The following is a 16,123-nucleotide window of genomic DNA, read 5'->3' on the forward strand; positions in this document are numbered from 1 at the left end:
GTGGAAAAGTGTCGATAGCAAATGTGTGGATGATTGTTGTGAGATATGAGGTGCACGTCGAGAGCAGTGCAGATGGGTCTACATCCAAGAGACGACGGTAGAGCTGATTTGCATAGATAAGATGACAATCATACGTGAAATGGGTTTGGGTGTAGTATGTGTGTGTGAGAGAGAGGAAAAGAGATAATTAATGCGTACCAAAAACCTGAAGGATCTATGAGACCAAAAGGCGTTGCATATTATCCATGAGTAAAGTAAATCAAAGACAACATAAAAAAGAAAACTAGGGCCAACATACTGTGTAAACCCTACGTATAAAATGGAGTCAGCATAAATACCTCATGTCCAGGCTTGTCATGTGTGCATGTATGCATGGACATGCAAAACACATTCTTACACACCCACACACTACAACTAAAATGAATGCAAGCTTAACATTCCAATTTCATAAATTCCAACAACATAACAAATATTATTCAACACAGATGGAACCTCTCTCATGATCTTCTTACAATTGTACCCCTTGAAAAGAAGTAAAAGAATCAGATTACTAATCGGAGTAACAGAAGTGATTTTACTAGTACGAAGACAAGAAAAACTATGAAACTGGGAAATCGGCCAGTACAAATACCATGAAAGCTTGCAGACCTCTTGGGTATAAAATAGTTCTCATTGGCATCAAGAGTACCAACTCATGATCACATTCTTTCCATCAAAGGTCTTGCAAAGCATAAAGTTCCCTTAGTCTTACAACTACAAAAAGACCGCCCTTCCGATTATGTCACTTGCATAAAGATAGGAGCCCACTCCTCCATTATCATAACTCCACTGCAAACAAAAAGAAATGAAGTTCTCAGCAAGCTTTGGTAAGCTCAAAAAGCTGCCCAGCCTGCATGGCTGCTCTTGTTTGAGGTTGTTCCTGACTTGAATGATGATGAAAGACTTGTCTGTTACACAATAGGCCCAAATAAGCAAAAGCAAAATATGACGTCAAGCATTCTGACCTACATATAATGACAGCACATTACCTCTAGCTGGGAGAGGTCAGCAAAAGGATCACCAGTGGGTCTACCACTCTCTCTGGAAGCCTCCTGTGTCGTGATAGGTACAACTGCTCGTGTGGGAGCAGCTGTGCTAGTAACTCGAAGAGGCTTGGTGTCATTAGGTGGAGGAGGGAGGGGAGAACGAAGCCGACCACCACCAGGAGGTGGAGCTAATGGTGCTTTCATGCGCACAGTGCTTGCCACATTACTTCCCCCACTTGCATGTGACATCATCCCTGTATTAGCAGGTTTTGTCTTTACATTTATCCTAATGGTCTCCCCTTCCTGCAGAATCAACCAAGTACCTCCTTGTAAAAGCAGAAAAGATATGCTCAAATAATTCCACCCTCAAGAGTACAAAGAGGAATACTGCAGACACAGTCAATGTAAGAGAAATTGCTTGAAGAATACATGTAAAAAACAGTGTGCGCGTAATGGATTACATAAGAAGTCAACAAGCAGGTGCAAATGTGATTACATGAAGCCATATCAAAGAATACAGATTTAGAATAACAAAGGGGATGTGTTGAACCTAGACTAGAGGACACTTGCTTACACCTCTATATAAATCACGAGATGCCGTGCAATAAGGATGTTCCATTGACTTAAACATAGTGACATGGCACCATAATGTGGCATGCTGAATAGACACATGACATGTTGAGTATCTACTATCAACAAACATTTCTTGATGAGCTCTCCCCCAATGACTGAAAGAGACAATACAGAAGTGTGGAATCACGCTGACAGAATGTACCAAATCAAACGAGTACAAAGAACAAATTACTACATATATATATATACCTAGATGAATCCAGGAACATGCCCAAATTCACTTTTTAGGAACATGCATGTTATATACTCATGGTAGTCAACCCACAAGGCTATATAACTATCAACTCCATTATACATAGTATGGACTAGATACCACGACATCCCCACTAACGTCATCAGAGCCCAATAGTGGGTGTAGAACTTTGTATCAAGATATGCTCTCACACACGCACTCCACACACACATAAGAGCATATATTCACACAAAGCCCTTCATACTGAGTTTCTGTCAAACCTCCGGAGATGCAAGGCAGACTCAGCCATAATGAAGCCTAGCACTAAGGGAAGTAGCAAATAGAAAGAATTAGCACAACAAATTAGTTGATAGGGCAAATGCACTGCTAAAGATAGAAAGAATTAGCACAATATCAACTGGCCGCAACTCGGACGAAAACTTCACAATGTGAAATCTGCATGTCCGCTAATACGGCTGAATTATATACCTAGATGAATCCAAGAACATGCCCAAATTCACCTTTTAGGAACATGCATGTTATATACTCATGGTAGTCAACCCACAAGGCTATATAACTATCAACTCCATTATACATAGTATGGACTAGATACTACGACATCCCCACTAACGTCATCAGTGCCCAATAGTGGGTGTAGAACTCTATATCAAGATATGCTCTCACACGCACTCCACACACACACACACACACACACACACACACACACACATATTCACACACAGCCCTTCGTACTAAGTTTCTGTCAAACCTCCGGAGATGCAGGGCAGACTCAGCCATAATGAAGCCTAGCACTAAGGGAAGTAGCAAATAGAAAGAATTAGTACAACAAATAAGTAGTTGATAGCGCAAATGCACCGCTAAAGATAGAAAGAATTAGCACAATATCAACTGGCCGCAACTCAGACGAAAACTTCACAATGTGAAATCTGCATGTCTGCTAATACAACTGAATTATATACCTAGATGAATCTAGGAACATGCCCAAATTCACCTTTTAGGAACATGCATGTTATATACTCATGGTAGTCAACCCACAAGGCTATATAACTATCAACTCCATTATACATAGTATGGACTAGATACTACAACATCCCCACTAACGTCATCAATGCCCAATAGTGGGTGTAGAACTCTGTATCAAGATATGCTCTCACACATGCACTCCACACACACACACACACACACATAAGAGCATATATTCACACAAAGCCCTTCGTACTAAGTTTCTGTCAAACCTTCGGAGATGCAGAGCAGACTCAGCCATAATGAAGCCTAGCACTAAGGGAAGTAGCAAATAGAAAGAATTAGTACAACAAATTAGTTGATAGGACAAATGCACCGCTAAAGATAGAAAGAATTAGCACAATATCAACTGACGGCAACTCGGACGAAAACTTCACAATGTGAAATCTGCATGTCCACTAATACGGCTGAATTATAAAACCTTGGGTTTGGATGCTATGAAGTATTAATGCGGGTTGCAACTTTTGACAGGTGAGGAGTTTTCTGGGGCCTTGAGTTGGACGTGCTAGGGTTTCCATCAAAGATATTAGAAGCATCCATTTGTGTGACTGCTCAATTTCTTATCATTGAAATCCTCTTTGCTGTCTACGCAAATGCAGTTAACATGAGTCTACTTTCAAGCTGTAGAGGGCAACACTAGGAACCATGTCCGTAAATTATTCATGATCACACATCTAAAAGGTATGGGACTGTTTGCCAAATGCCTGCAGTATAATTTAGAGTACGGCGACCTCTAAAATCCAGAGCACCTTGCTTGACAAAATCGATGATTTTTTATGATTTATGAGCCCTACTATTGTGCAAGGACTCCCCTAGCCCTTGAGAGGCTTTGGGACCCCAAAAAAGATCACCCCACCACAACAAATGGATGGCTTGGTTAATTTACATAATGTAACATGCATTGCAGAAGCTTGACTAGATTAATGCTAATTAATAGGTTGTTTACCACTAATCACTTAATGATGCAAGCCCCAAAAAAGATCACCCCACCATAGCACATGGATGGCTTGGTCAATTTAAATATGTAACATGCATTGCAAAGCTTGACTAGATTAACACTAATTAATAGGTTGTTTACCACTAATCACTAATTAATAGATTGTTTACCACTAATTAATAGGCCAGCTACCAATTGTGACCAAACTACCCAAAAACCTTGTGGACCATGTCCACATGGGTGATGTTTGCGACATCCACTCTTGCTTATCTTGGAGCACTAGAACATATGATGCACCTTTGCTCGACTTCTAATTCGGTCTAGCTATGCCCATAGTTGCCAGGAAACGCATTTCCTTCAGGGTAAGAAACCTGGAAACGTTTCTGGAACGTTTCCTTGTAGGAAACACAATTCTTTCATGCAATTTTTTTTTTGACTTTTTTTTTTTGCCCCAAATCCAACGTCTAAAAATTTCGACTATTTTGCTAAAGATGTTTCTCTCTTTGTAAATTGTTACAACTTACATGTACGCTTCAAATTGACGTTTCCATGTATTCTATGCATTTAGTGTTATTTTTACATATTTTATAGTCTATATTTGAAATTTTGTACATGCAAAAACTTGTAGGTAGGAAACTTGTAAGAAACTTTGGGTTGATTTTACGAAACGTGTTTGAAACTTTTTAGGAAACCCAATTCAAACAACCCCCTAACTACTATGTGCCTACTACTTGCACTCTTTTGGTTCTTCTTCCTTTTGTGGTTTCGACTCTACTACATCTTCTCAGACGCCAGTTAAGGTACAAATCTCGAGACACTGTAATTGCCCCAAAAAGGGTTGAGCACCAATATTGACACACTATTAAACAAAATGAAATGGCACAAAACCAAATGAGATTGCAATGCTGAAATTTAAATAACGCTGCAATAGGGCCTAAAAGGGCGACCCCCCTTGTAATATGATTGTATTATCAAGGATTTCTCAAGATACAAGCTTCCTGGGCATCACATGCCAGATTTCCAACGACATCCATGTAATGAAAACATTTTGTAAACATGTTTTGTCAAAGTCGAGGTTAATTCCAGCAAAGAACCTCGCTCCCCAATCCCCAGTGTCTTGCCAAAAGCAACTATGCTCCACTAGCATCCATACACAAGCATGTGTGTGCTAGGCCGAGTCATAGAAGACCTTAATGGTCAAACACGTGGATGTATGGTGATAGAAATGCTCCAAAGCATTTTCAGCAGGTAAATATTCAAGAGATAGCATCTGAAAAGGACTCCCAAGGGCTTGACAGCAGTGTATCACTCAATTGCCGGCTAATCCAAGAGTTGGAGAAGCAAGAAACTACGCCAAAAAGTATGTGTGTAGACTAGTTATGCTGAAAATTGTCTTTCTTTTCATCCTCATGAAGTAGGCAACTATTTCCCTACAAGGGAGGGAGAGGATAAGTCTTTCCATGGTGGTCATTGGGCCATCTTAATAGGAGCCACACCTCTCCCATAAGTGGAGAGGGTGCCCAATAAGTTGTCCACACTCTTCTATTTAAAAGAGTTTGGCCAGTTGCCATCCAATAACTCCCCAAACTCACTTATAACCTCTCAGCCCAATCTTTAATGAAGTGTGGACCTACAGAGCAACACAATGAGCTAAAACAAAAATAAGCTTAAACAAAGAGTTAAGAGTCACATCTACCACCTGTCTACAACCCACAAGCAAGGTCAAAATACAGATTCACGCGCACAATTCACAAGAGGGCATCCCCTGCCTGTAAACTAGACACAGATCTTACAAGCAATAAAACATTTCACGCGAAAACAATTCCAAGCATGCAAGTATGCCATGCAGAAGAATGTATTGGTCAATCTCCCTTTCATTTAGCTTGTAGCGAGTGGTCATTCCGAAAGTAGACATTACGTCCCCAGGCCAACCGGAATACCATAATTTGGATATCAGTGCGGACCAAAATCCCTAGCCTTTCTACTAGCCCTTGGTGAGACATCAGTCCCCTACCATGAGGTGCAAGTCCACATGACCCTTGACGTAGACGTAAGTCCCTTGCCACGAGGTGCCATGTCCACACTATGGAGCCCATCCATAGGTCCAGAAGCGTAGAGAATGCCCAACTAGTGACATCCCCCCCAGCTTCTGAATAGTTGACCGCAACTGGAAAGCTTCCAAGTATGCTTCTAGGAGCTGTGGATACTCCTGGAAGTATACCTCATCCATCCATTTAGCATCCATGGGTGAAAACTTCACAAGGTAGTGTCTTTGAAGTTTGCCACCTGCAAGCTTACGCTCCTTGTAAAACACAATTTGCTAAGGCTGTGACCCCTCTTCCAGCTCATCCACTTCAAGTGGATCTTCCATAATTGGCTCTCTAGGGTCCGGTCCCATGTATTTGCACAAGAGGCTGTGATATGCAACGGAAGTCTTTGTATTGGAGGATCTGAAGCCTGGCTGAACTGTACACGGCTGTAGAAACACCTCAATGAACTGATCTCGAGCCTATGCACTCTTCCCAAGGGCATGAGGAAGGGCTGCACACCTGAGGCTGAGAAAAGAAGGCGGTGGACTGTTCTAAGCTATGTTAGAATGCTGTAAATGCTTATGAATGATAGAATACCTTTACCAGATGACTGGTGTATGCCTAGATGATGCACTGAATGCTGGATACTGATGTAGACTGATGAATCAAGGCTGAAACTGCTGGGAATCTGCAAACGCAGGTCTGTAGGGCTGTTGTAGGGCTGTAACGCAGATCTACACCTGTTGTATGACTGAAACGCAAGTTTACAAGGCTGGATATCTGCAAACGCAGGGCTGTACTGGTCTGTGTACCTGCTGGTTATGCTGTATGCACAAACGGAGAGGTTGATGTTGATCTGAGGCCTGCAAGAGTGCTGACTGCAGGCGCCTATGGACTGTATGCTGCGCCTAGGCCTGCAGGGGATTGAAGAGCTGAACTACTGCGTTAAAAGGACTGTTGGCTGCTGGCTGAAGGGGTCTGATGGCTGTGCCTAGGGCTACTAGATGGGCTTCAAGAAGGGCTGCAAGAAGACACCAACTACCAAGGAGCAGGAGTTCAATCTAGGCTGAACGCAAGGGTACTCCTAGGGCGGAGGAGGAAAGCTCTTAGCACACTGAAGACTGAATGCTGAACTAAGCCCTATGCAAGCCTATTTATACTAACTAGGGGCTGGTCAAGTTGGCTGGTCATTTATTTAATAAAGTTTATATTTATAAATGACATTAAATGCTAAATAAATACCATAAAATATGAAAAAAAATACCAAATAAATCCTAGTAAATTCCCTACGGCTTCTGGGATGTTCTAAATGATGCACAGGCATATGAACGCATATTATGCAGGATGCAGAGTGCTTTCTGATGCAAACCCTAAGGCTTCTACTGACTCTACATGCATATGATTCTCTCCAAGTGGGTTAAGGGACTTGACTGACTGACTGACTGACCCGCTAAGGTTGAGGAATGACCTACGTAGCTCGTGCCTGACTTATCTTGGACTGAGGATGTACAATGGGGTCACGGTGTACGACAAATATCATCCTACTGGGTTCTAATAATGTACAAATGTTGCACTGCTGATAATGAGCTAGTTTGCCACTCTGCACTGTGAGTGCAGAGTGCACGTGACAGAGGCTTACATGCAACGAATTGTGTCTCCTCCAATGATTCGGCAAAGCCAACCGAAAAGCCACTTCATTGATTTGCTCAATGACTTTGAATGGTCCATAGTACCTAGTAGAGAGCCTAAGACACATCCCCTCTTTTCCAGGCCTCTTTCTAAGTCTGGCTTTCTCGAATTTCAACAATACCCAATCATTTTCTTTGAGGTCCAATTGCCTTCAATGCTTATGTGCAGCTTTTTTATACTTCTCTTGAGAACGCTCAATGGTTGTCTACACCTGTGCAAAAGCAATATCAAGGTCCTTGACAAATTCATCGGCAAGCATGCACTGTGTTGTTATATGCAAATTCCACAAGTAGCAGTTACTTCTCCCCATAACTTTTCTAATTGGCCACATAACATTTAAGCAAATCTAATACGGCTGAATTTGCAACTTCACTTTGTCCATCTGTTTGAGATGATAAGCTCATGAAAAATTCAGCTTAGTACCCATATTGTCAAAAAGAGCTCTCCAAAAGAGACTCTTTGTCTTGGGATCTCTATCCCCCACAATTGATTTGGGCATTCCATGATGCTTGAACACATGTGACATAAAGATTTTGACCATGTGCTCAACTTTTATGGTCTTTCTAACAGCTTTACCTCCTATAACCATTTAATAACCTCGAAAGAAAAAGAATACGATGCTGGCCCATCATCAAAGCTTGCTTGCTAAACCTATCCACAAAAGTTCATATTGCATAAATCCATAATTAAATCCATGGCAATGCTTTCCCATGGTTGGTTCGGATCTGGCAAAGGCTAAAGCAAACCGAGAGCCTTCGGCTATCAAATTTTACCTTTCGACAAGTGATACATGCAAGTACATAAGCCTCTATGTCTCTTCTCATGCCTCGCCAAAAGAAATACCTCTCAATCATTTGAGTGGTAGGCAAAATTCATCTATGCCTTGCATAAGGAGGAGCATGGCATTTATCCAAAACTTTTTGTCTCATGTTTGTGATAGAGTGTGTGAAACCGGCCTTCAGAAACAAAAAACAAATGAACATGAACATGCATACACATGCACACACGCACACCAAACATGTATCTGCATCCATACACGTGTACAAACTTACACATGCACATACACGATTAAACATGATTAGTGAATGCTATACAGGTTTAAACATAATCACAATGCATAAGAAAAAGAGGTAAAATACTCAGTCTTGTAACATACTCCCCTCTTAAAACAAAGCAATCGTCCTCGATTGTTCATTCAAAGGATCTGCCAATTGAAACAAAACCTAAGAGAGCAACGAGAAAGCTATGTCCTGCCAACTGAATCAGAACATCTGAATAACATAAATCAAGAGCATCCACCTCGTGAATAGTCATGTCCCCCTGGATGTTTTACCTGCTCCGCTCATGGCCATCCCACAGGACCCACGATCAGCAATACATCATGAACATGAGTAAAGACTAATGCATATCAAATGAAAGTCTAGAATAGGCGTCCCCATTCTCTCAAAAGATTCGTATATCCATGAATCAAACCATGTGACTCTCACCATTTGGCCACCCAATTGGTCCACCCGTGCTTTCTTATCATGTATGTACATTGGACCGGTGTCCATGGCAGTTGTTTATGCCGGGGATTGATGCCACTCATGTGATACTGTAGACTTGGCTTTCCGTTGGGACTTGTGCCTCCGTGTACATGCTCGGAAATGCTTGGTGGATTGGTGTTCCATTGGGTCTGGTACCTCGTGTACTTGCCTGGAGCACGTCTATTTTGGTATAGTCTCATGAACGGGGATTGTCCATACCAATGTTGCATTGCATTGCATCTTTATGTGCTTGCTTGCAATTGAAATTGCATGCTGTTTTCATGCTTGCTTGACCAGTGTGTAGTTCCGGGTAAAGGGACGCCCGCCCGCGAACCGTGCATGTGAAACTGTCTGCTGACATGGTTATGTGGCATGTGACAGGTGGTTAGTATTGGTCATAAACTTGGCCTTAGGAGTTAGCACTAATTTATAAGTGAGTGTGTACACACTTCATTAAGTTTTGGGCGACCAAAACTCACTTATAAATTATGACCAGCCCACTGTTCACACATACTGATGTCCGGAGGTGGACATAACCTAATGTCCACTGCCCAGACCTTATCCCCTTAAAGGGAGTAACCAGCCATGTGTCCACTCTAGCTTGCTCCACAAAGCACCTGCCTACCACCTACACTAGACAACTTACCATCTCACTCCTCGTCCTCTCTCTAGAGTTTGGCGCCTCCTTCATGAGGGCTATTGGGCTGCATTTTTTGCAATTTCTCCTTCCCAACTACATTTCGAAGCTTGCTAAGGTGATTTTCAAGCTTCCAAGAGTGATTCCGGATGCTAATCACTCTCCTACACACTCCCAATGACTGAAATTAAGCAAAACAGCTCTCTTTATTGCTGTAATTTCTGGTCTTTTTGCTGTGAAAACCCTAATTTCAACCCTCCTTTCTCAAGTTGAACCATAGGGGAAGCTTTCCCAAGGTTCCCTTCATCCTCTTGAAGACTTTTGTCGCGAAGAATTGCGACAAATCGAAGATCTCTTCACTCCAAGGACTTCCATCGCGAAGACTTCCGCTGTCATCGACTCTACTTGCAATTGGTAAGCTTTAATGCTTAAATATGGGAGCAAGTAGCAGGAGGGAGAAACCGGATTACAAGATCACATACCCTATGTAGTGTTATCTTGTCCTACGTGCTCTCTTGCAGATTGTTGCTACCATGTGTTGGTGGAACAATAGAGAGCAGATGGTAGGCAACATGGGCACTTGAGAGGGTAGTGTGGGTTGCAAGTCTACATCGATAACCACTTCTTTGCAATACTGTATTCATATGCATTGGTATGGAAATCTGGTCAGAAATGCCCATGACACTATGTACTTGATTCTCCCAAGATCAATATACTTAATTTGAGGGAGGGGTCAGTCGTTCCGGCTCATTGTGTGTCTCTTGTCGATTCAGCAATTTACTTCTTGTATTTGAACAAGTGTCCATCAAATCTTAGTGTATTTAAGTGTATTGATTAGCATTGTGTTCAACCAAGTTACAGTGACTAGTACACATATATCATAGAAATCCCATACGTAAATATGCTGTCAGTTCAGTATCTCGGGTGTGCTGATAAGAACACCAAGCGATTTCCAGATCTCATCCAAGTGAACTCTGTGACAAGGGAGCGGAGTCACCCCCCTCTTGAGTAACAGGTAGTACTTCGGAATCCACAGCTGAACCTGTTGAAGCACTTTCTAAGGTATGCTCCAAACCAAAAGCCTTGAGGTAAAGTTGTAGTATCCTCGCTAAATCTGCCAAGTCACTATCCTCCATCCACTTCGAATCCATAGCTGAATAGTTCACAAACTTCACCAGATATCGACATGAAACTTTTCCTCTGACTATTATTTCTTTATGTGCCAAAATTTGTTCCGGTTGAAGAATCTCATCTAGTTCTTCGACTTCTAGTTGTCTCATCAACTTGATCTATAGACACCTCACCTCTGAAAGATTTAAGAAGACTCACATGAAATGCATTATGAATCCTCCAATGATCCGGTAGCTAAAGACGATAAGAAACATCACTTATCTTCTCAATCACCTGAAAAGGCCCATAGTATTTGAATTTGAGTTCCTCAGATCATCCTCAATCTGATGACCAGACTGAAAGAGTGAATCAGATTTTGGAGAATATGCTTCGAGCATATGTATCCAAAAGACAGAGTTCATGGGAGAATTATCTTCCTATGTTATAATTTGCATATGACAATAGTAAGCATACGAGTACAGGATTTAGTCCTTTCATGCTTATGTATGGTTTTCAACCTAGATCACCTGTTACAGTAGGATTCTCAGGACTTCAGCATAATGCAGCACGTAATTTTTTGCAAGATATGCAGGAAATGTTACAAGTTGCAAAGGAATCTATTAGAAGTGCTCAAGACCGAGACAGGTTTTATTTCAATAGACATCGTTCACCGAGAGAGTTCTCTGAAGGAACAATGGTGTATTTGCGAGTTCCGAAAGATTCCGAGACTTTACAGACAGGTAGATCTCCGAAATTATCCCCTAGATATTGTGGACCATTTCGTATTACACGACGGATTGGTTCAGTTGTATATGAATTGGATTTGCCTTCTCATGTGAAAGTTCATCCTGTATTTCATGTCAGTAGACTTAAGGAAGTACTGGGTGGAGCAGATCAGTTAGTTACTTCTCAAGAAATCATAGATGTCGAGGACACGACATTTGTTCCGCATGAACCTAAAAAGATTCTTGGATTTCATGAACGAAGATTGCGTAATACGCTTATCACGGAATACAAGATCAAGTGGAAGGATCGTGTTGAGGAGGACGCTACATGGGAGACATCGACTACTCTTCAGAGAGATTACCCTGGCTTTTTAGTGAGCTCACCATGTGCTACACGCACGCAAGACTAGTTTCGAGGCTTGGGGAAGCTTGGAACTAGGCAGGCTGATTGACGAGCTGAGTTAGGGAAATACTAACGGGCGGGCACCCAAGTATGGACGGGCGGGCGTCCAAGTGTGGATGCCCGATGACCGGCCAAGAGCCTATAAAAGGGTGGCCAAGGTTAGTTATTGGGATATAGAGAGTCTCGCGAGTTTCTGAGCTCTATGGTCTTGGAGCCTGGATCTAGTACAGACGTGCACCTGTGGCGGTATGGGACATCGCGAGGAGGAGATTGGTCGGTACGTCAACCTAGTTAGCTCAGCTCGTGGCTCGGTGGGGACAGCCAAGACTGTGGGCTCGCCCACGGCTGTCATGGTTGGGAGGTGAGTCACTCAGTCAGGCCTGCACCCCCTTGCTTGTTTGTTGTTTGTTCGTTTGTTCGCGGGATTCGAGTTTCGAACCAAGATCGATCACGAGGAGATCCGTGGGGATTTGACACACTCCAACCGTGGAGTCAAGCTCCATTATCAATCTCCCTCCTGTGTAAAAGAGTCCACGATCCTTCGCATGCTACAGAAACCACAAGATACGCAATCCTGCCTCCCAAAGAGTCATTTGCAACCATGAGCTCAAGGGCCTCATCAAGAAGCTCCCGTCCAATCCGGTGTCCATCAACCGAATCAATGAACCATTATGCTTCTGAGTCAAACAAGCATCACACTGCTCACAAGGATCAACACCTGTTACGGTGGGAAGCTGTTACAGGACTGAGTATTTTACCTCTTAGTCTTAAGCATTGTTAATTATATTTTAAGCATGTTTAAGCATTCACTAATCACGTTTAATCCAGTAAATGCATGTGTAAGTCTGTACATGTGTGTGGATTCAGATACATGTTTGGTGTGTGTGTGTTCATGTGTGTGCATGATCATATGTTTGTTCATGTGCATATTTTTTTGGGTCTTTCTCCTAACTTGGAAGCAACAACTGAGGCATCTTGTGGGTCAGCCCAGTCAGCAGCTGTCGTGGCATTGCCATGTGGCACAGGTGCAGGTGATGTGGCAGCTGACACAGTAACGCTAACGTGGCGCACGTGGACTGCAGCTGACGTGGCAGGCACAGGCACGTGTGGCTGGCTGCATGTGAGTCGGCTGGCTGCAGGCACTGCCTTGTAGACGGCTGGCTGCAAGCGCTGCCACTTGTCATAGGCAGCCTGTAGCAAGCAGTCCTACAAGCGCGCAAGTGAAGCGAAGGCTGGCTGCAGGTGCACATGGCGGCTGGCTGCCACGTAGGCGGGCAAGCGTACAAGCCAAGGAGAGAAGCGAAACGAAGGCGCCGAGCAGCAGCTACACGCAAGGTGACGGGCAGCAAGAAAAAGCACCGGAGAGGGAAAAAAAAGCGTCGGGCAGCTCAAACGCGCAAGAGAAAAGCTAAGCGTGGATTTTTTAAAAACACTAATCGCTGTGTTTTTTTTTGTTTTTTTTTTTTTTAAGAGAGGAAAAGCTATGCGAAGAGTTCTTTCTTTTTATAAAAGCTCTTGTAGTAGTTTTTTTTTCTAAGGGGAAAAGCATAGCTTTTCTCCCAAACTTGTATAAAAAGGGGACCAAGGCTCTTGTTTCAACACAACACATCTTGGGTGAAAGCTAGTAGGAGATCTCCTCCCCGTGGATCAAGGAGGAATCTTCTCGAGAGTTGTGCAAGGGCTACGCCAACTTTGAATTATAAAAAATACCTGCGGGGGCGCCACGCTTTGGGGCCAATTGGTCTCTTGTGCAGGAGCGCTCTAGCTCCACTTAAATATTTTATTTTTCCTCCAAATTTATTATTCCAGTTCATAAAAAGATTAAAGTGTGATTAAGTGTGTGTTCACCGCCCATCAAGTTACTGAAGGCCGGTTTCAAGGTTCCATTGCCAGGACTCATCATCAACTTTTTCAAGAGGGCGAGCCTGTGGTCGACACATTTAATTCTATGGCTCCACAACTTGAAGATGATGATGCCACCTATGAAGCAAAGATGCAGAGTTTGATGGAGGAATTAATGGAACTCACGAAGGACTCATGTTTTCCACGAAACTTCAAAGCTGATTCCAAACCACGGAGGCAGGGGTCTGAGAAGAAATCTAAGCCTCAACATTCAACTCCCATCCACCCAAATTTTCAGCCATACCCTGATTCTTCTTCTTTTCCCCCACCTATCCATGGAAACCCTTTCAATACTTCTCATCCTGGTTACTTTGGCGAAGCTCTGTCTTTCATTCCATGACGGGTGTACCCAACATGGGCATGACTGGGAGCTATGGCATGCAACCAGGAATGCATGGAGGTATGTATGGAGGTATGCCAAGAAGTATGTATGGAACTTATGGTGGCGGTGGTGGAAGTGCTTTTGGTATGCCTAATATGGGAGCTGGTATGATGGGAATAGGATCTAATGTTGTGGGCAATTCTCTTCTCAAACCACATCCCTATAATAATCTTGTTCAAGGCGAGAAGCCAAAAGATTATAAAGAGGATGGCGCTGCAATAAAGTTTGATACTTTTAGTGGTGCAAAGGACCGTTTGAAGGCTCTCACCTTCATTCAACAGTTTGATGCGACATTTTCTGGTGGTAACTTCACAGAGGCATCTAAGGTACAAAAGGCAGCTTCTTTCCTAAAGGGTAATGCTCTTCAATGGTGGTCGACACTTCTTCATCAAGGAATAGCGCCTAGCACTTGGGTGGAGTTCAAGCAAATCTTCTCTTCCTTATGGTTGACACCGACTTTTGAAGTGGATCTTATGACAGCTTGGCATCGATTAGATTCCAGAGATTGTAACAATCTGGAAGAATATAACAAGAAATTTTGGGATGCTCTGCTACCGGTCACATCCTTTAGGCCCGTGTCATTGATTGACCAGATAGAGACTTATTGCTGTGGGTTACCCAAGGAGCTTCGAGATTATTGCATCAAAACAAAGGTCATTAATATGACTCAGATGATAGAAAATGCTTAGACTGGATATGCCATGCTTACTAGTCAGATGTCAAGATTCAAGGATCAACGTCTCTTCTCCCAGAAAGCATCAAACGAGTCGAAAGAGACTAAAAACACTGGACCACCAGAAAAGGGACAATCCAAGAAGAGAAAATTTCAGTCCTTACCTCAAAGGACAGATGAAGAAAGGACAGAGCTTATAGCTGGCAATAAATGTTTCTCCTGTGGAGAAGCAGGGCATCGGTACTATAGATGTCTGAAGAGAGCACCTAAAAACGCAGATGATTTACAAGAAGACCTAAAGCAAAGATTCTCTCATAGGACTCAATGGTTCACTTTGAGTAACAAAAACATTGTGAACACTAGGATGTCTACTTAAAGCATCTGCCACAACATTTTCTTTTAGTGAACCCATTTGTAATTCTAAAACGTTAACCTCCTTTGTGCAGTTGTACTCAATACCTCAGGGGCCTTTTCAATAGTTCCTAGCTCATAGTACCAGGCAATATAATTACATAAGAAAATCCAGATGGACTCTCCATTGATGATCAGCAATATCAACCAACAGATCCATATAAAAGAGCCATGGACTCATCCGCTGAGGACCAACAAGGTCAATCAACCATATCCATGGCCAAGTTCAAAAAAAGACTCTAACACCTTGTTCCATTTTCTTCCTCGATGCACGCGTGGGTATCTTCGGCGACCCAGAGCCTGAGCACCATATGATCAGCACCCTCTAGGCTCCTTCACAGGTCACCTAGTGCGTCAGTCATAGGCCGCTTCCTTGGTCCCTCATCCACCGTACCGAAAGCTCACCACTTAAATCGAACCGAGGTTGATCAAGACCTCGGCTGACCTTGCTATGCGAGATGTCCTCCATTGACTCTTCGTCTGTGAGATCCCGCTACCCCCTCTGCGCACCGGATTCCCGGATGGTAGCAGCGTAAGTAGATCTTTCTTGCACGAGATGTCCTCCATTGACTCTTCATCTGTCAGATCCCGCTACCCCCTCCTGCGCACCGGATTCCCGGATGGTAGCAGCGGAAGTAGATCTCTCTTGCGCGGGGCAGGGGTTCTCACTCAGGGCCTCGCCCTCGAATGTCCGGGCACAAGACCAGGCTGGTGGTCCTTCCAAAACTGAAACCGGAAAATTTCCCATGCCCGGGAAGCGGGGACGATTCTGCCATTTTTATTTTCTTAACGAATTTTTCTAACAAGGTCAAGATACTGAACTA

At 43.1% G+C, this 16,123-nt stretch overlaps 1 protein-coding gene across 2 annotated transcripts in view; it reads right to left on the bottom strand.

The window, feature by feature from the left end:
• Positions 1-523: 523 nt before the first annotated feature.
• The window catches only part of LOC147630804 (uncharacterized protein At1g03900-like), a 42,960-nt gene continuing 27,360 nt past the window's right edge, over positions 524-16,123 (bottom strand). Inside the window, exons 2-3 of one of the 2 annotated variants that reach the window (XM_086810791.1) lie at positions 1,029-1,328; positions 524-828 (exon numbers count right to left, since the gene is read on the bottom strand). In XM_086810791.1, the coding sequence (XP_086666917.1) occupies positions 754-828; positions 1,029-1,328 (375 nt within the window). In that variant the 3' untranslated portion in view covers positions 524-753. Of the gene's footprint in view, positions 948-1,028; positions 1,329-16,123 lie in introns of both variants that reach the window. The other variant, XM_086810790.1, reaches the window with a different exon arrangement.

Source organism: Cibotium barometz, chromosome 16 (genome assembly GCF_041138505.1).
Source record: "Cibotium barometz isolate CiBa-2024 chromosome 16, ASM4113850v1, whole genome shotgun sequence".
Lineage (NCBI taxonomy): Eukaryota > Viridiplantae > Streptophyta > Polypodiopsida > Cyatheales > Cibotiaceae > Cibotium > Cibotium barometz.